Below are 19,810 nucleotides of genomic sequence, written 5' to 3'. Positions count from 1 at the left end.
GAGCGCTCTTGCAATCATATTCTGCTTGTGGGCTTCTCACTGGCATCTGGGAACGGGATCCTGGCATAGCTGTCAACTTATAGATTTGAAAATAAGGGATCAGCAGCCAAAATAAGGGATTTTCCAAGCACAGGCATGTTCAACTTCTGAGCCCCTCCAAGCCAAAGGCAGAAAGCCCAGCCAGCAGCCCAACGAAGCCTCAAGCGGTGGTTCCCACAGCGCAGCAACCCGGCAAAGGGGGCACAGCAAGGAAAACCACTGTCACCTCTCCGCTGGGAAGCGCTGAGCAAAGGTGAGTCCCCAAGCAACATGGCCGATTTGATCGGCACAAGGCATGCAAGCTCCACCCCCCAGTCGTTCTTAGACTCCTTATTGGGTGAGCAATGCAGCCAAGCAACACAGTTGGAGCCTCCCTCCTCCCTGGCCGGCAGGGAGGGAGGGAGAGGAGCTGCTTCCTTTGAAACCCGGGAAATTTAAGGGACATGATCAAGAAGGGACAGGAGCGGGACACGGCGCTGGGATAAGGGACTTTCCCGCCAAATAAGGGACGGTTGCCAGCTATGGATCCTGGACTAGATGGGCCACTGGCCTGATCTAGCAGAGCTCATCTTACATTTTTAATTATCAACATGTCATTGTAATTGTCAACAGACTCTCCATTCAATGTTCTCTGTAACTGGGGCAACACAGTGCAATATATTCTGGACCCAAGTTTCAACATGGCCACTTCACAGAGCTACACCTTAACGCAAGCATGGGGTACTGTCATGGGCCTGGAGTCAGCTTCGCCTGCAGAACAGCAGCCTGAAGGGGAAGAAAGCAGAGTGACTCCACTTGCAGCTGATCAGCCTTCAAGGACACAAGAGGAGGAGGCATGGATGGGAACCAGCTGGCTGCAACCTTCTGAAGCAGAATTTCCAGCAGCAGTCAGATGCTGGAAACGGTGCTTGTAGTTCCTGGCCCTACGATATGATAATCTTTATTGTCATTGTCCCATACAGAACTGTGAAGTTGTGGGTGAACATATCAGACGACACAGCAATTCTCCTAACAGCTCTTGTTTATTCACAGGCCAGAACAGAACAGAACTGAACTGAAGGGTTCAGCCAGCCTGCTTATATAGAGCTCCAGTACAACGCAACAGTAACCACTTTCTGTAACTATCCAATCACTGAACGTCACTTTCAATCCCTTATTTGCATATGTGGACCTGAGTGAAAACTATCTACAGTATCCCCCTGCTGGCCCAAGGTGAAAACTTCAGTACATAACAAGAACAATGAAATTGAAAAATCTACATCAGACATTCAAAAACCAACAAGCCTGCTATTCCAGCTATCCCAACCTGGTTAGCCCCCTAAAAACTCCGATACCCCATTTTTAAATACAATATATTCCCATAGAGACTCCTTACACTGCGTTTAAAACCAAAATCGCATTTGGGTAGAAACTGTTTCTCAGGAGGCTAGTCCTAGTCTTTATAACCCTGTACCTTCTTCCAGAAGGCAGAAGCTGAAAGAGATCATTTCCGGGGTGCGCACTATCCTGCGCTATCTCTGCAGCTTTCTTATGGCACCTGGAAGCATAGATTTGATCCAAGGTGGGAAGAGTGCACCCAATTATTCTCGCCGCAGTCTTTACAACCCTGGACAGCATTGTTGTTTCCCTGACCGTGCAGCTCCCAAACCACACACACAGACCATAAGTTAATACACTCTCAACAGCACAATGGTAAAATACCATCAACAGGTCCTTTGAGAGATTGTTTTCCCGGAGGATTCTCAGAAAATATAACCTCTGCTGTGCTCTCTTCATCGGGTCTTTGCTGTTTTCTCCCCAAGTTAGGTCATCTCTCAACTCCATTCCCAGAATGAGCTTCCTGCTCACCTTGGCCCCATGATCGTCAGATTCCCTGACCTCTGGACCTTCTGACCCACATGGATTGCTCTTTGTCCAACCCTAGGACTGGACCTGACTTCGGATTCTGAGTTTAGCTCTAGGCAAGTACACCTCAAAGGCTCCTCTGGTCGGCTGGCCTCCCACCCCACTGAGATCTGCACACTGTTGCTCAGCAACAAGACTACGGCAAGAGGCCTATTCAGCCCAAGGGCCACATGCCAGGGGTGGGTGGGGCCAGAGGCAAAAGTGGGCGGAGCAATGGGGGCCACTCTTAGCTTTGCACAGAAAGCCATGCCAGAGATTTCTACATACGCGCACACACACATTTCTCCCTCCTCCGTACAGGAAAACAAGGGACATGACCCAGTTTTAAGGACACGTTCTAGGCGGGCAAAAGCACTTGAGAAAAGTGTGAGCACATGAAGGGCCTTGTAGGAATCCCAAAAGCCAGATAGAGGGGGCCACATGTGTCCCCACAAGGCAGAGGTTTCTCCTGTGTTATGTGATTTGTAGATCTTTCTTATTCGAGGCAGGCTGTAGTGCTGAAAATATTAATATTCTGGCAACTTGCTCTCAAAAGTGCCAGAATTATTCCGACCCTCACTGCACAATCCTCGTGGTATCCAACTTACATCCTTGCCCGTTTCTCCAGCCTCTCCTTTCATCCCTCGCTCTCCGGGACGTCCTGGCAGACCCAAAGGACCCTGCAGAAAAATTGAAGGGACATGAGCAATTTGGGCTCGATCCTCACTGAGTTTGCTCTGCTCTGAGCTGTGGACAAGGGTCTGACTGACAGGACTGAGTGCTCCTGGGTAGACAAATCTGTGGGATGTGAAACACAAGAGCAGTCAAGTACAACATTCCTAGAGTGAACATGTTTACACATGGGGAGGAATGTTTGTCCAGCCAGCAGGTAAACTTCCTGTTTCCTTCTGGGCTGGGACAGACTTCCTCTGCATGTGACTAGAGGTGGGCGTGGCCTCACCTGTGCAGGTAACAAAAGCATAGGACTGGCCGCCATCTCTCTATGACTACTTTCGTCAAAGAAGCAACATCTGCTTAGCCAAAGATGCTCTCTTCCAGCCAAGAGAGGACAAAGGGACTGTCTCCTTATGAGATAGTTTCCAGGTTTATGTTACTTTTCTAAGCTAAGTCTGCCTTCTGGGATCCGATTGTGAACAGAATGTGAGTGAGTAAACTCTTTTTATACTTTTACAGAAGACTGTGTCGTGTCTTATCTTTTATGAGGGAATAAGGGAGAAATACCAGAACAGTTATTATAGAGGCTTTAGCGAGCCTGAGCAAACGCATCCTCTGTGAGCTTAAAAAGGGGAATGTTACTCTGCTAAATTGTGAACTTCTTTACACAAGTTGGAAAGGCTATAATCAAACAATACATCCTCTCCTGCATCCCTGAACATTCCCACAAAATCCCTATACATCAAAATACTACCTGTAGGTAAATAAAAACCTAGTGTGTCAGGAAAAGAGGATTCACTGGGTAGCTATGGAGAGTTTGAGGTCTCAGCAGCATGCAAGTCCAGAGAGATTCCTTACCCGAATTCCTCTCTCTCCAGTCTCACCAGGAGGGCCTGCTTCCCCCTAGAAGGACAGAAGGACCGATGCTCAATGCAATACCCTCTTAGGAGCTTCAGAGCTGTAATGTCAGGAAGCCCCAGTGCTATTTTTCTAGAAAAAGAGGTACTGAAACTCAACTTGAGCACCTGCCTTGTTCTCTTTTAATGGCAATATGAGAGGGGCCACTAAGTTCTGCCTGGGGAAAAGCCCTGGTATGCCCTTTTAAGACATATTACACAGACATTACGACTGTGCATTACCATGCCCCGAAAGGCCCCAGAAAACTGAGCAAAATTGTCAATGCAACTACATGTGTTAGCTTAAGTCAGGGGTCGGCAAAACAAGGTCCGTGGGCCAGATCAGGCCCAATTGCCTTCAGGATCCGGCACACAGACTGTCTGTGGGTCGGCGTGGGGCTTCTGTTTGTTCAGGCTGCACTGTTCCCCCCCCCCGCGCCATTCCATCCCCCCCATCCCACACACACACAGCGGTGGCGCCTCCTCCCTCCCTCCCTCCTCCTGGCTTCTCTTCGCCCTGCCTAGAGGAGGAAGGGGGCTGGGCTTGTTAGAATTCCTGCTCCATGATTGCAGTCATGGGATTTTTGTCTATCACATGACGGTGTATGTTTTGACTCTACAGAGTGGGAAGTGACGAAGACAGGATGTTTGTGTTACTGTGTTCCGTGAAGTGGGACTATTGTCCTTTGTTCTTTCTCTCTTTGCTGTCTGATGCTAGAGAGAGAGAGGGAGCCATGTTGCAGTGTTCTGTGTGTGTTTATATGTAAATAAAGTAGATTAGCCAAAATGCTGAGTTGCTGAGGTCTGTCATGCAAGGTGCGCAAACTCTGCGGATCCCTAAGTGTGCCGGTGTCAGTTGGCATCGGTCGCTGTGACGTTCGGGCTGAAGAAAGCTTTTGAAACTCCCGAACGATCGACCAGGAGGGAGAGAACATGCCAGTCGGGCATGTGTCTCTGCCAGGGTCCTACTCAAGTGTAGGCTGAACTCCTGACAGGGCTGAGCTGGCTGAGCGCCATTTTAAGCAGCCCCTCTCTGGAGCCAGCTGCTCATCTTCCATCTGCCGCCGGGTGCTCTTGTGGGCCAGAGAGCGGAGCAGACGAGCTCGCTCTGCTACCCATGAGAAGCAGCAGCGGTGGTGGTGGTGGTGGTGGCAGCCCCTGGGAGGTAAGCGCAGCAGCTGGGGCTGGGGCTGGGGAGAAGGACTACTTGCCCCCCTCGCCTCTTCTTCCAGTTCCTCCCCCCGCCGGTGCGGCTTCTCTGGCCTGCCACAAGGTCTGAGGGACAGTGGACCAGCCCATGGCTAAATTTTTTTCCAACCCCTGGTTTAAGTACTCAGTGGGTTTGTATTGCAAGGGATTAGAAAGAAGGCTAGATTTCTTCTTCTTTTTTTCCTTATTTTTTCTTTTTCTTTTCTTCCTTTTTTATTTTTTGTTCTTTTTTATATATGTGTGCTTATCTGAAATATGTATGTATGTATGTATGTATGTATGTATGTATTTCCAGTATTTTGCTTGTATTTTGTAATAAATATGTTAAATAAAATTTAATAAAAATAAAAATAAAAAAGGGCTAGATTTCTCAAGCTGTTACCTGGACCCCAGGCACCCCCTCTTCCCTGATTCTCCCTAGTATGAATTCAAAGCATCCGTTTTCGCAGAGTTTCACAGTTAGTGTCAACAAGTTGAAATGTTCATCCCTACGTTCCTTTGCTGCGGTTACAACCTGCAGTTCCAGATTTTCGTACCCATTTACCCCGAGCAAAAAGTCATTGAGATACAGGACTACACCTGCATGTAATTGACCTCACTATCAGGAACAAGGATGGGAGGCTGAGAGACTACAATTCCCAGCAGCCTAGGGCCAATGGTCAAGAATGATGGGAGTTGTACTGGTGAAAGAAGAATGGCGGATGAAATTGATGGACTATGCAGAATTAGATAAATTAACAGGAAGGGTTCGAAACCTGCGGGACCAGAGATTTTTAGAAGGCTGGAGTAAATATGTGAACTATTTGAAAAGTAATGGTAATGAACAGATTGCGCTAGTAGGACTGCAAGAAGTTTTGAAAGGAGGGTTATTTGAAATATTGCAAGAAAGACTATGAGGAAAATTATTAGTTATTGATAATTAAGAGTAATAAGGAAATTAAGAAATGCAGAATAAGTGAGAAAGAAAGAAAAATCAGAGGTGTTGACGGAAGTCTAAAACATTGCATAAGATAAGAAGTTATGTTATATGACTGTTGGAAATGATATGTTAAAAAAACCAATAATTTTTTTTTTTTTAAAAAAAGAATGATGGGAGTTGTAATCCAGCAATTTATTCTGGCTAGCCCTGAGCTAAATAATCACATACTTCCTCCCCTAGTCATTGGTTCAGAAATTGCAAAGTTCAGCTCCCCAGATTTGTACTTTTAGTTTCTACTTACATCTTTACCTCTTAGGCCGGACTCCCCAGGTCTTCCGGACGGTCCTTGCTCACCTTTTTGGCCCTTTGGACCAGCTTCCCCCTGAAGTAAACAATAGCCAAGATGTTGGTCTATTTTGCCCCTCTCTCTCTCTCCTCCCCTGGAAACAGCAACCTTATTCTGACTTGCAGAATGTGTGTGTCAGTTATTATTGAGAGTATTGTGCAGAAAGAAGAAAAGCTTTACCTTTTCCTCCTTCTTCAGGGTCCTGAAAAAACCCTACCTCTTAAGCTCCAGAGGGGAAAAAGCTCCCATTGGCACCAATGGGAGCTTTTTCCAGGTCTAAAGGTAAAGGTAAAGGGACCCCTGACCATTAGGACCAGTCGTGGCCGACTCTGGGGTTGCGGCACTCATCTCGCTTTATTGGCCCAGGGAGCCGGCATACAGCTTCCGGATCATGTGGCCAGCATGACTAAGCCGCTTCTGGCAAACCAAAGCAGCGCACGGAAACGCCGTTCACCTTCCCGCTGGAGTGGTACCTATTTATCTACTTGCACTTTGATGTGCTTTCGAACTGCTAGGTTGGCAGGATTTTCCAGGTCTAGTGGTGATTTTTCCCCCTCCCCTGCCCATACATTGGGGTCCGGATAAAAACCAGGCTGTCTCACACCTCCTGAAGGATGGGGAATAAACCCATCCAGGTCAAATTTTAAAATGAACCATGCTGACAATCCATTTAAACCACACACATTGCACTTAAAGGCATTTGCTACATAACTACCACTGTAGTTTGTAGCTTAGTCCATGTGCTATGAAGATTAAAAGAAATACCTGCTTAGTTTCAGGTTTGTTGTCGGAGCTGGTGACATACCGTACGTGAAATTCTCTGAATAACCTGGCTAAAAAGTATTGTTAAAAGTATTCTGCGCCTTGCACTGTTCAGCTGCATCCTCACCTTTTGCCCTGGCTTGCCGGACAAGCCAACGTTTCCCTGTTAAATTTATTGAAAAGGTTAGTCAGGAATATACCACATGCACTGGCAAAACATGAATTGCGGGGAAGACACTAACAACCAAAATGAATGAATGCCTGAAGTGACCGAGATCCTAGTAGGGTTGGCCCATCCATTAGGCAGGCTGAGGCAACCGCCTCAGGTGGCAAAAATGAATGCCCCTGGAGAAACAAGAGGTAGCTGTGGCGGATCTGGCAAGATCTTGCTAAAGGTAAAAGGTCAAGGGACCCTTGACCATTAGGTCCAGTCGCAGACGACTCTGGGGTTGCGGCGCTCATCTCGCTTTATTGGCCGAGGGAGCCGGCGTACAGCTTCCAGGTCATGTGGCCAGCGTGACTAAGCCGCTTCTGGCGAACCAGAGCAGCGCACGGAAATGCCATTTACCTTCCCGCTGGAGCGGTACCTATTTATGTACTTGCACTTTGACGTGCTTTTGAACTGCTGGGTTGGCAGGAGCAGGGACTGAGCAACAGGAGCTCACCCCGTCACAGGGATTCAAACTGCCAACCTTCTGATCGGCAAGCCCTAGGCTCTGTGGTTTAACCCACAGCGCCACTCGCGTCCCTTCAAGCCCTTCAAAATCTCGTGAGGTCTCGTGGAACTCTTGCGAGATCTCGCCAGAATGTGGAAGCCACCGCCACAGTAAGAGAGGCTTTGCCAAGGTTGGCACTGTCCTGTTTCCACCCCTGGGTGCCAGGGAATACGGCTAGAATGTTGTTCCTCTAAATATCTAGCCTGCTAAACTCCCAGGACTTGCAAAGACATTACTGAGCTGTATGGGACATTGGTTTGACTCAGTTTAAGGTAGCCTCCTCTAACTTAAGGTTACAGCTGAATTTCAGTGGCATAGCATCTGATCTGCATGCATCTCCCTGTCTTGAACTCTACACAGCTGTTGCCTGTCAGAGCTGGACGAACCAACAGTCTGACTTTACATATAAGCCAGCTTCCTATGTTGTTATTCAAATACTGATTCATTTCAAAACATGGCAATCCAGAAAGCAACATTGTTCATATAAACATTATCATATTAAAAATCCCCATAAATCAAACTATCAGTTAAAATAGGTATATGCACAAGGCAGTGTTTGCTCCATGTGCAAGCTAGCACAGGAAAACCCATAAACTTAGCTTTCAAATCACCGTATTTTTCGCTCCATAAGACACACTTAAAAGTAAGGGGAAATGCATGTGTGTCTTATGGAGCGAATGCAGGCGGGAGGCTCTGCTTAGTGCTCCCTTTAAAGAGCCGCGTGGAGTGTGTGTGCGGCTCTTGGGGGCTTTTCCCCGAGGAGGGAGAAGGGCAGCCCATCCGTCCCTTCTCCCACCTCGCGGAAAAGTCCCCAAGAGCCGCACACACGCTAGGTTCTTTAAAGCAGAGCCTCCCGCCTGCATTCGCATCTGGGATGCATACAGGCTCTGCTCAGCGCTCCCTTTAAAGAGCCGCACGGAGTGTGTGTGCAGCTCTTGGGGGCTTTTCCGCAAGGTGGGAGAAGGGACTGACGGGCTGCCCTCTGTCCCTTCCCACACCTCCCGGAAAAGCCAGCAAGAGCCACTGCCAGGCTCTGCTCAGCGCTCCCTTGTAAGGGCTCCCTTTCATCCCTCATCCCGCTTTGCTGGGAAGCCAGCAGAACAAGAGGCGCTGTGCAGCTATCGCTCTTGCTCTGCTGGCTTCAGCGAGAGCTGCGCAGCTTGCTCTGCTGGCTTCTCAGTGAAGCGGAAGGAGGGATGGAAGGGTTTGAAGCAAGAAAAGCGAGAGCCACTTACATGCTCTGCACAGAATATTTTTTTTCTTGCTTTCCCCCTCTAAATACTAGGTGCGTCTTATGGAGCAAAAAATACGGTGTGTCTGGAAGGGCAGAGAGGAGAGGAACATTCCCAAAAGCCAGATTCGCTTCATTCCAGTTCTGCCCCCACTTCCTTGTCTCTTCTCCTTTGATGGACACTCGCTGCCCAATTTCCCAACTCACCCTTTCTCCTGGCTCGCCCTTCAGCCCCAGCTGTCCTGGAATGCCAAATCCCGGGCTTCCCTGCAGAGATCAAGGCAAAAATTCAGCCCACTTTGAACCCCTTTCACCGTATCCTGAAATACTCTTGCAGGGTAGCAAGTCCAAAGCTCACTTGTTTTTCTGTTTCCTAAAATGCAACAGGGGTAACCCGTTTGAAAGAAAAGGGAGCTCAGAGCATTATTTGGGGACCAAACCAGAGGTGACTAGAACAGGGGTTCTGCAGCTTTAATTTCTGCATATGGACACCCGTGACGATGGTAGACCTTTGAGTCTCAAGGTGCTGCTGTTGACTTTCAAAGCATTAAATGCCTCAGGATCAAGTGATTTGAAGGACGATCTGCGATCATATAAACCAGCCTAGGCTTTAAGATCAGCCTCTGAGGCCCTCCTCACACACCCACCATCAAGTTCCATCATGCTGGTGGGCAATCAAAACAGGGCTTTTTTAGTGGTGGCTCCAGATCTTTGAAATTACTTCCTAAAAAGAAGCACATGTAGCCCTTTGAAAAGCAAACTTCAGGACCATTTTAGTTTCAACTGGCGTTTTGAGAAAGGCATTGGGAGTTGGGTTTTCAAACTGTTTCAAACGTCTGACCTTTATTTTCTTTTATCTTTGCAATTGGATTGCTTTTACTTGTATTTTTAAAGTATTTTTTTTGTTCTGTTAAATCTCTTTCGTAAGCTGCCTTTTCCCCGAAAAGTGGTGCATCTATACATAAAATCTCCTGAAGAACTTGCATTGCGAGACAAATGACAATTGCAGAAAAACAAAAGGCTAGCACTTTACATAAATAATAAATACACTGACCTTCTCCCCCTTTTCTCCTTGGTCCCCTGGGTCTCCTTTTGGACCTGGGGGGCCAGTTGGCCCCAAATCCCCCTATATAAAGTGATGAGAAAGAAAGAGAGAGAGAATTGCATTGCAGGGGGTTGGACTAGATGACCCCGGGGTCCCTTCTAACTCTACGATTCTATGCTTTTCTGGCCTCTGTTAGGCACGTTCAGCATAGCATCAGCCCTCATGCAATTAGGAGCAACTCTCCCCCCAGAAAAATAGGAAAGCTGGGATAGGTACATGCCCCCAACATCCCTTGCAGCACGCAAGGGAATCTACAGTTCCTTGGCAGGTGCAATGATGTTGCAGAGCATCCCCTGGAGATTAAAGATTTGAAAGCCACCCATCTGGATGCGATTCTTCTCTCTGAATGGTCCACTATCAGCCTTAGGTGTGAGGAGGACTGCCAAGAAGATCTGATCCGGAAAAGCTCTTTTAATGGCACAGAAGGCAAACACCCGCCAATGCTCTTAAATCCGCAGCTTTCCTGCAAAACGTTCCTGGAAAAATTGTCTTCCTCCCCCAAAATGGACAGCCTCCCACATATCTTGCATGTCCCTGCCCCACTTACCCTGGCACCTTTCTTGCCTGAAGGTCCCACCACCTGTGGAGTAAGAGACCACCGGTGAGTCTCTCTACCCAATCTTAGCCTCGCTTGCTTGGCAACGGCGACTTCTGCCACATGTTATTCTTGTTGGGTTTCAAGCCAAAAGTCAGAGGAATTGGCCACCCTCCAGGTGCCCGGCTTGAATTCTTGTTGACCTCCCTGCCTGCGACTCCCGGCAAGATCAGGCGAGATCTCAATCGGCGATCCTTCCCAACGTGAGAAGAACACACCATTCCTCCCCTACCATCCCCCAGGGAGGGGAGAGAGACAGACAGAAATGTATTTACATGCCTTTATTTCTGTCCTTCCAGCAGTACAGAGAAAACGTGACTGCACTCTCTCATCACCAACAGCAGAGAGAGAAAACTCCTCCCATGTACTTCCAGTACAGGGTCATGTGACACTCTGAACTAACATCCGGTGCTCAGTACACTGAATAGACTGTCCCTTGTTCCCACGGTACAGTCCCAAAACATCAACATCCTGTTTGGCTATCCAGCCACCTGGAGCACGCTGCTGCATTGCTCCTTTTTCGTAACAATTCTGTGCTCCAGGGACTGCTGCTCCTCCAGGAAAAGGCCAGGAATATCATGACCCCCCCACCCTAATGACAGGCATGGAAAATCTCGCACTCCTAATGGCATGTATGAAGAAGAGCCATGGCTCAGTAGCAGAGAATCTGTTTTGCATGCAGAAGGGCCTGGGTTCATAGCTGTCAACGTTTCCCTTTTTTAAAGGGAAATTCCCTTATTCTGAATAGGATTTCTCGCAAGAAAAGGGAAAAGTTGACAGCTATGCCTGGGTTCAATCCCCAGAATCTCCAGCCAGGGCTGGGAAAACCCCCCGTCTAAAACCCCAGAGAACCTCTGTCAGTCAGTCATCTTCTCTTACTCATAGCTGAGTAAGATTGTCTTCCATGAACACGGTCTTAACAGTGAGTCCGTAAGGGACTGTGGAAGCCAATTCTGGATCCACACGTCCTTCCACAGTGGGGATATAGGTTTTCAGGCAGGAGGTGATCACGGTGAGGGTTTGCCAGAAGTGCGTGTGAAAAGAATCAAGAGGTCTTAGCGGATCACAAGCTGAACGTGAGTCAACAGTGTGATGCAGCAGCAAAAAAATGCTATTCTAGGCTGTTTCAACTGAAGTATAGTGTCTCGATCAAGGTAAGTACCACTGTCGTCTTCTCCTTTGGCGATCACTCGTAGCCGAGTAAGATTGTCTTCCATACACGGTTTTAACAATGAGTCTGTAAGTGACTGTGGAGACCAATTCTGGACCCACACGTCCTTCCACAGTGGGGACATTGGTTTCCAGGCAGGAGCTGATCACGCTGTGGATTTGCCAAGCATGCCTTCCTCTTAGCACGTTTCTCCCTTGTGTCCTGAGTTCGAGTGTCTTCAAAGCCCATGACACCTTTGGTAAAGGCTGTTCTCCAACTGGAGCGCTCGCAGGCCAGTGTTTCCCAGTTGTCGGTGTGTACACTACATTTTTAAAGATTTGCCTTGAGAGAGTCTTTAAACCTCTTTTGTTGACCACCAGCATTACGCTTTCCATTTTTAAGTTCGGAATAGAGCAGTTGCTTTGGAAGACGATCATCAGGCATCTGCACAACAAAGTTGATGTTGAAGAATCATCGCTTTGGCACTTGTGATCTTTGCTTCTTCCAGAACACTGGTATTAGTTCGCCTGTCTTCCCAAGTGATGTGTAAAATTTTTTGGAGACACCATTGATGGAATCTTTCAAGGAGTTGGCCTTGGATAGACCACATGTGGAATACAGTTGTGAGAGGGGATAATAATAATAATAATAATAATAATAATAATAATAAATAATATTACTGTGTCCAGTTCTGGGTGCCACAATTTAAGAAGCATATTAACAAGCTGGAGGGTGATCAGGATGATAAAGAGTCTGGAAACCAGGCCTTATGAGGAATGGTTGAGGGAGTTTGGGTGCTAGTCTGAAAAAGAGGAGACTCAGAAGGAGCTATGATAGCCATTTTCAAATATCTGAAGGGACGTCACTTGGAAGAAGGAGCTGGCTTGTTTTCTGCTGCACCAGAGGGTAGGACCCGAACCAATGGGTTCAAATTGCAATAAAGGAGATCTGAACATCTGGAATCACTTTCTGACAGTAAGGGCCGTTTGACAGGGGAACGAATAGCTCTCCTTCTGTGGAGGTTTTTCAGCAGTCTGTGGCAATGAGGGGAGCAGAGGTCTGCAGATCCATACGTCCTTCCGCAGTGGGGACATTGGTTTCCGGGCAGGAGTTGATCACGGTGTGGATTTGCCAAGCATGCCTTCCTCTTAGCACGTTTCTCCCTGGCGTTCTGAGTTTGAGTGTCTTCAAAGCTGTTGGTAAAGGCTGTTTTCCAACTGGAGAGCTTGCAGGCCAGTGTTTCCCAGTTGTCGATGTTTATACTACATTTTTTAAAGATTTGCTTTGAGAGAGTCTTTAAACCTCTTTTGTTGACCACCAGCATTACGCTTTCCATTTTTAAGTTCGGAATAGAGTAGTTGCTTTGGAAGACGATCATCAGGCATCCGCACAACATGACCAGTCCAACGAAGTTGATGTTGAAGAATCATTGCTTCGACACAGGTGATCTTTGCTTCTTCCAGTACACTGGCATTAGTTCACCTGTCTTCCCAAGTGATGTGTAGAATTTTTCGGAGACACCGTTGACGGAATCTTTTGAGGAGTTGGAGATGGCGTTTATAAGTGGTCCAGTCAGTGTAGACAATATGGAGCCAGAGAAACCCAGGGTTTGACCTAATATTGAAGGAATGGGATTCTGTGCAGTCAGTTTAAAACTGACTCAACCCCCCCTTTTCTTCTTTCTCCAAGAGAGCACTCTAAAATGCATAAAACTTGAGCTGTTGAGCAAATGCATAACAAGGACACAGCTGTATAAACAAACTCTCTCCTTTATCAGTCACGGCAAGGGATGACCTTGGCTGTACCAGTAGAACAGAGAAGACACGTCTGTGCCTTATCTTATGTCCTGACCACAAAAGACGCACAGACCTAAGTCCGGGAACAATGCCAGAGCCTGTTCTCGGAGATGATGACCTCTTCCTCCAAGATAAGAGTAGGAAGAGGAAGATCCTTTTATGGTCAGAAGTACAGGAAGAAATACCCTTTTATGGTTAAGAATACCAGAGCAAGAACATATGTGATGTCAACCTGCGTACATAGGCTGATGTGGTTGGATTCCTGGGGAAGGAGGGAGAGGGTGCCTGGAGGATAGATATACTGCATGAAACTTCTCATTTCTTTGGACTTGCTGTGGACTTGATCACGCAAGTGCCTTCTGCTATCCGGAGAGCAGAATAAACTCTTTCTTGGAATCAACCTCGGTGTCATTTGACTTCCTTCCTCCTGTCCCGGAGCAACGCAGACCCAATCGGTAAACTCCAATAAGGCTACAATATGAGACAGCTTCTGATGATATTGTCGCATGCTACTCCAACTGAACTATTATGATTTGGGCTGGAGAAACCTTCCTAATCACTGCCAAAAAAATAATAATACACTTACACCCATAGCTGGAGCACCAGGAAATCCTTGGGTGCCCTGTTAAGGAAGGGGGAAAGTTAGGGTTAGCAGGAAAGGGTGTGTTAAGGGTGCAAATCTAGGCCACGTGTATTGGGGTGAAAGCCTGACTGAATTGAGGAGGGAGCGCTATAAGGGAGAACACCACCTTCTGCCATTTCAGGGTTGGGGAAAACTTTTGACTCCACAGGCCAGGATTGCTTTCATGGGCCAAATTTGACAGGTCATAACAGCCCACCTGCCAATCACATGGCATCGTTAGGATGGCCCATGATTGACAGGGGGTTGTCGTACCCACTTTCTCAAGCTCTCTTGCACAGGGTTCCAAAGCACCTGAAAACCAGCTAGTGAGTGGGTGCTAATAATAATAATAATAATAATAATAATAATAATAATAATAATAATTCATTATTTATACCCCGCCCATCTGGCTGAGTTTCCCCAGCCACTCTGGGCGGCTCCCAATCAAATGTTAAAAACAGTACAGCATTAAATATTAAAAACTTCCCTAAACAGGGCTGCCTTCAGATGTCTTTTAAAAATCAAAAGATTAACCTAGAATTAAACAAAGACTTTAGAATTAAACAAAGACTTATTACCAAGCAATAGTAATACAAAATTGAGGTTTTAAGTTTCAAACAAACTCAAAAACAGGGCAGAAACTCAAAATTTCTAATCACTACTGCTTGATTTTCTTTAATAGGGCTATGTTTAAAACTTGTCATTGAGGTTTTCATACCTTCTTTGTAAACTTGAGCCCTGCTCTTGAGTTTGTTTGATATCACTTAAAATCTTTTAAGGTTTATAATTTCATTATTTCCTTCTGAGGAAACTGATTAGTTCAGTGAAACGAGTTTTGTAGCCGGCATCTCGTAAAGTCTTTGTTTAATTCTAGGTTAATTTTTTGATTTTTGTTATTTAATTCAATTCTATAGTCGATTACTTCTCGTTTCAGGGATTTTCATGCTAATTTTTTTGTTTTGTGAATTTTTTTGACATGGGGAAAATACCGGTAGCTTCATGGGCCAAATTGGGGCCCTCGGTAAACCATGATTGGCCTGCAGTCCGAAGGTTCCCCAACCCATGTGCCCACAGCCTGAAATGCTATGGCCTACGTCCACAATGAACACCCCAGGTGAGCATCAAATCTCAGTTCTGGCCGCCCAATGACTCCGCACCCCAATTTCCTCTCGCCACTGTGATCCAATGGCCTCTCCACGCTGTTTTCACTTACTTGGTCTCCTTTGGGCCCAACGGGACCTGGAAGACCCTAAAAAATAATAATAAGAGAAATTGAAAATGTGTGTGTTTTGGTAGAATTGGTTTATTGCGTAATTTAAATATGTGTTTCTCTATTATTTTTTTCCACTTGTAAACTTTGCTGTTGTTGGAGAAGAGGGTTCCCCCAAAGTGGGGTGGGCCAAAGAGTTGAGAGTCAGGATGAGACCAGGAACAGAACCTGACAAGTCAAGCTAAGGCGGGACCTGGTGTTCCAGGGGCGGGGCCTGTGAAATCTCATCAGTTGTGGGAGGGCCTGGCAGGTCTGGGGGCGGAGTCTTTAACTGGAGTTGACTGCTTTTCAGAGGCTGGAGCTGGATAGCTCAGTTGGTTAGAGAGTGGTGTTGATAATGCCAAGGTTGCAGGTTTGATCCCTGTATGGCACAAATGCATATTCCTGCATTGCAGGGGGATGGACTAGATCAGTGTTTCTCAACCTGTGGGTCCCCAGATGTTGTTGGACTACAACTCCCATCTTTCCTAGCCAGCAGGACCAGTGGTCAGGGATGATGGGAGTTGTAGTCCAACATCATCTGAGGACCCACAGGTTGAGAATTGCTGGACTAGATGATCCTTCCAACTCTACAATTTTATGATCTGGGTTGGCCTGTTAAGATATGTACTGTTTATGTACAGTATATACCATTCCCATTCTTAATCTGATTGCGGAAAATTCAAAGCATCAGGCAACAGAAAAGTAATTAAATGCATATTTAAAATGCAACCAGTCAAATCAAATGGCGGAAGATGATGATGATGATTGCAGCCCATAATACTGCTGGCAACAGATGGCATCCAAATGACTTGTCATTAAAAATAAAGCGATCCTCACTTGGTGCCTACAAAACAGAGAAGGTTGCAGGCGGACATCTCTGAGGAAGACATTTTTTAAATGCAGCATCACTACTGAAAGGGTCCTGTTGCTGTTCAGCACCCAATCTCTCCTCTGAAGATGGACATAACTGTCTGATTACCTACAACGATGTGGTTTCTCTGATCAGACTAGCAAAAATAATGAAGGGTGCATTGAATGTTCTGCTTGTATACTTTATGAGCTGATGGCTTGTCCTTGTCTGGAAAAAAGGAGGGTTCTTAATTTAGATCATGTTATCTGAACTCTCCTGACAGTCATAGAAAACTCAGAAATGGGTTGGGGAAGATCATCAAAATATCAGGCAATTGGCAGCTTCAGATGAAGAGAGGCTTACCGCAATTCCTTGAAGACCCTTCACCCCTGCCTCTCCACGCTCGCCCTGCAACAGACAGACCACAGATTCTCATTCTATGCTACAAAAACACATACTGTACTTTTCCATCTCTAAGATGAAAGTAATGGACACCTTACCTTTTCTCCTTTGACCCCATCTTGGCCTTTTTTGCCCTAGATTGAAAAAGAAGATAGCACAAAACACCATTGTCCATAGCAAAGCCCATGCAAGAGGTTAGCTTGCAAACATCTCATACTACACACTTTGCAGGAAAAGGGACTGTGGGATTTTTTCCTCCCCGAGAGGGGCAGGTGTGGGCCGTGCACTCGGAACTCAGGTCTGAGCAACGGTCAGGACTCTCATTCTTGTGCTGGACAAGAACAGTTTTTAGGCCTCGCCGTGCTTTAATACATAATTTGAAAAAAAAGTGATGTGATGACCATCTTCCAACATCTGAAGGGCTGCCACATGGAAGATGGAGCGAGCTTGTTTTCTGCTGCTCCAGGGAAAAAGATCCAGACCAAACAAAAAGAAAGGAGAGTCCAACTAAACATTACAGGGGAACATTTTGACAGGATGGTGGCTAACAGATTGCGGTTGAATCCTGACAAGACAGAAGTACTGTTTTGGGGGGACAGGAGGCGGGCAGGTGTGGAGGATTCCCTGGTCCTGAATGGGGTAACTGTGCCTCTGAAGGACCAGGTGCGCAGCCTGGGAGTCATTTTGGACTCACAGCTGTCCATGGAAGAGCAGGTCAATTCTGTGTCCAGGGCAGCTGTCTGTCAGCTCCATCTGGTACGCAGGATGAGACCCTCCCTGCCCGCGGACTGTCTTGCCAGAGTGGTGCATGCTCTAGTTATCTCCCGCTTGGACTACTGCAATGCACTCTACATGGGGAAACCTTTGAAGGTGACCCGGAAACTACAACTAATCCAGAATGCGGCAACTAGACTGGTCACTGGGAGTGGCCACCAAGATCACATAGCACCGGTCTTGAATGACCTCCATTGGCTCCCGGTATGTTTTCGAGCACAATTCAGAGTGTTGGTGCTGACCTTTAGAGCCCTAAATGGCCTTGGTGTCTGTAGACCTGAAGGAGCCACTCCACCCCCATCATTCTACCTGGACACTGAAGTCCAGCGCCAAGGGCCTTCTGGCGGTTCCCTCACTGCGAGAAGCCAAGTTACAGGGAACCAGGCAGAGGGCCTTCTTGGTGGTGGCACCCGCCCTGTGGAACACCCTCCCTTCAGATGTCAAAGAGATAAACAACTACCAGACTTTTAGAAGACATCTGAAGGCAGCCCTGTTTGGGGAAGCTTTTAATGTTTGATGCAATACTGTATTGTAATATTGTGTTGGAAACTGCCCAGAGTGGCTGGGGGAACCCAGGCAGATGGGCGGGGTATAAATAATAAATTATTAATTATTATTATTATTATTATTTGACAGTAGAATGGACTCTCTTGGAAGGTGGCGGACTCTCCTTCATTGGAGGTTTTCAACCAGAGGTTAGATGGCCACTTGCTTGGAATTCTATAGCTGTGATTCCTGCACAGCAGGGGGTTGGACTAGATGACCCATGGGTCCCTTTCATCTAAGTATTCTAGCCAAGCCTTATCCCTGATATACAAGTCTTTTGGGGGGGAGTTATTGTATGGAAGAGCAATCAGTCATGGGGTCAACCACCACCAGTGGTGCAGCCCAGAGACAACCCAGAATGTTGTAATCCAAAATATCTGAAAAACACCAAGCTGGCAAAGGCTGCCTTGCCTTCAGCCTTTTGTTCGCTTTTCCCGTTCCAAAACACCAGCCACATTGTTACCCTGGCATTCCTACCCTCAAGCCGGTTGGTCCTTCTGCGCCTGGCATGCCTTGTTCACCCTAAGGAGAGAAAAATGAAGAGATTATCCTCCAGAAAGTCATTTCTCATTGCAGAGGTCTGAACTAAATAGGATAATATGAGGTGGATTCGCACCCCTCCCCCTAGTTATTTGGAATAAAATAAAATAAAAATATTTGAAATTATTTCTTAAAGCATTCAGCCCTCCTCATATGCACAAGAGAAGGAAAGAGAGAAGGTGAGAATTAATTGGGAATATACGATTACAGAAATGTACATAGTACATACGTAGTGTGGAGAACGTTAATAGACTTTAAGTTAAATCAGATCAAAAGGCAATTCGCATAAAACCTGATTGCTGTTTGTTCCAATTCAGCACTAGAGATGGGGAGGGGGGTGGCAAATGGAGCTGTGGATTAACCTTTAAATTGACTCACATAGTGTCCATACATAAGAATTAATGCTTTTGAATTATGGTGCTGGAGGAGACTCTTGAGAGTCCCATGGACTGCAAGAAGATCAAACCTCTCCATTCTGAAGGAAATCATCCCTGAGTGCTCACTGGAAGGACAGATCGTGAAGCTGAGGCTCCAATACTTTGGCCACCTCATGAGAAGAGAAGACTCCCTGGAAAAGACCCTGATGTTGGGAAAGATGGAGGGCACAAGGAGAAGGGGACAACAGAGGACAAGATGGTGGGACAGTGTTCTCGAAGCTACCAGCATGAGTTTGACCAAACTGTGGGAGGCAGTGGAAGACAGGAGTGCCTGGCGTGCTCTGGTCCAGGGGGTTACGAAGAGTTGGACACGACTAAACGACTAAACGACAACAACCTCTGTCTCTGGTTTCCATGTTGGAATACATAGATGGTCTAGAAATTGTTGGCGGAGATCATGGACAACAGTGTCCATACAACACAGTTCAAGAAAATAAAATATTAAAATCAACAACTGCAGACTAAAAGCTCTTCACTCAGGCAGAAAATACCCTCTCCCCAACCCACTGCCCAAATGCAAGACTTCTGGGAAAGACTCCTGCCTGCAACCCTGAAGAGTTGCTGCCAGCCAGTGTAGTGCAATATTGAGCCGGATGGACCAGTGATCTGACTCATTCTAAAGCAGCATCCTATGTTCAGGGCAAATCCAGCATCTTGAATTGAGCCCAGAAATGAATCGGTGCCCAGGGCATCAATTTGACCACCTGCTCCCTGTTAGCAATCTGGCCACTGAATTCTGCCCCAGCTACAGTTTCTGAACTATCTTCAAGGGCAGCGTAATGCATAGGACATTGCAGCAATCTAACCCAGAGATCAGATTATAAATGCAATTAACCAAAAGGCCCCCTTACAAAAAATGAAGCTGCTACCGCTTCCTGATCTCAGCCATATTTGGTCAGATTTGACAATGCATCATTCAAAACCCACCTTCTGTCCTTGGGATCCGGGAAGGCCTGTCGCTCCCTGAAAAAGAAACAGAGACAGGAATGTGGGAGATTTAGCAGCCCAATCCAACAATTTATATTCTTGCTACTTTGTAAGTTTAGGGGTATACAACCATAGAG

General features: G+C 46.6%; 1 protein-coding gene across 1 annotated transcript in view; it reads right to left on the bottom strand.

Annotated features, from left to right (window-relative positions):
* Positions 1 to 19,810, bottom strand: part of LOC128422515 (collagen alpha-1(XI) chain-like) — a 45,360-nt gene that overhangs the window by 18,250 nt on the left and 7,300 nt on the right. The window contains exons 7-19 of the mRNA XM_053406607.1: positions 19,674 to 19,709; positions 18,247 to 18,291; positions 16,548 to 16,583; positions 16,411 to 16,455; positions 15,159 to 15,194; positions 13,910 to 13,945; positions 10,330 to 10,362; positions 9,732 to 9,803; positions 8,885 to 8,944; positions 6,858 to 6,893; positions 5,924 to 6,004; positions 3,457 to 3,501; positions 2,532 to 2,603 (exon numbers count right to left, since the gene is read on the bottom strand). Coding sequence (XP_053262582.1) covers positions 2,532 to 2,603; positions 3,457 to 3,501; positions 5,924 to 6,004; positions 6,858 to 6,893; positions 8,885 to 8,944; positions 9,732 to 9,803; positions 10,330 to 10,362; positions 13,910 to 13,945; positions 15,159 to 15,194; positions 16,411 to 16,455; positions 16,548 to 16,583; positions 18,247 to 18,291; positions 19,674 to 19,709 — 633 coding nt within the window. The remainder of the gene's footprint in view (positions 1 to 2,531; positions 2,604 to 3,456; positions 3,502 to 5,923; positions 6,005 to 6,857; positions 6,894 to 8,884; positions 8,945 to 9,731; positions 9,804 to 10,329; positions 10,363 to 13,909; positions 13,946 to 15,158; positions 15,195 to 16,410; positions 16,456 to 16,547; positions 16,584 to 18,246; positions 18,292 to 19,673; positions 19,710 to 19,810) is intronic.

This window comes from Podarcis raffonei, chromosome 10, assembly GCF_027172205.1.
Source record: "Podarcis raffonei isolate rPodRaf1 chromosome 10, rPodRaf1.pri, whole genome shotgun sequence".
Taxonomy (NCBI): Eukaryota; Metazoa; Chordata; class Lepidosauria; order Squamata; family Lacertidae; genus Podarcis; species Podarcis raffonei.
Note: the sequence above shows the minus strand (reverse complement) of the source record. Positions and strands in the feature narration are given on the sequence as shown.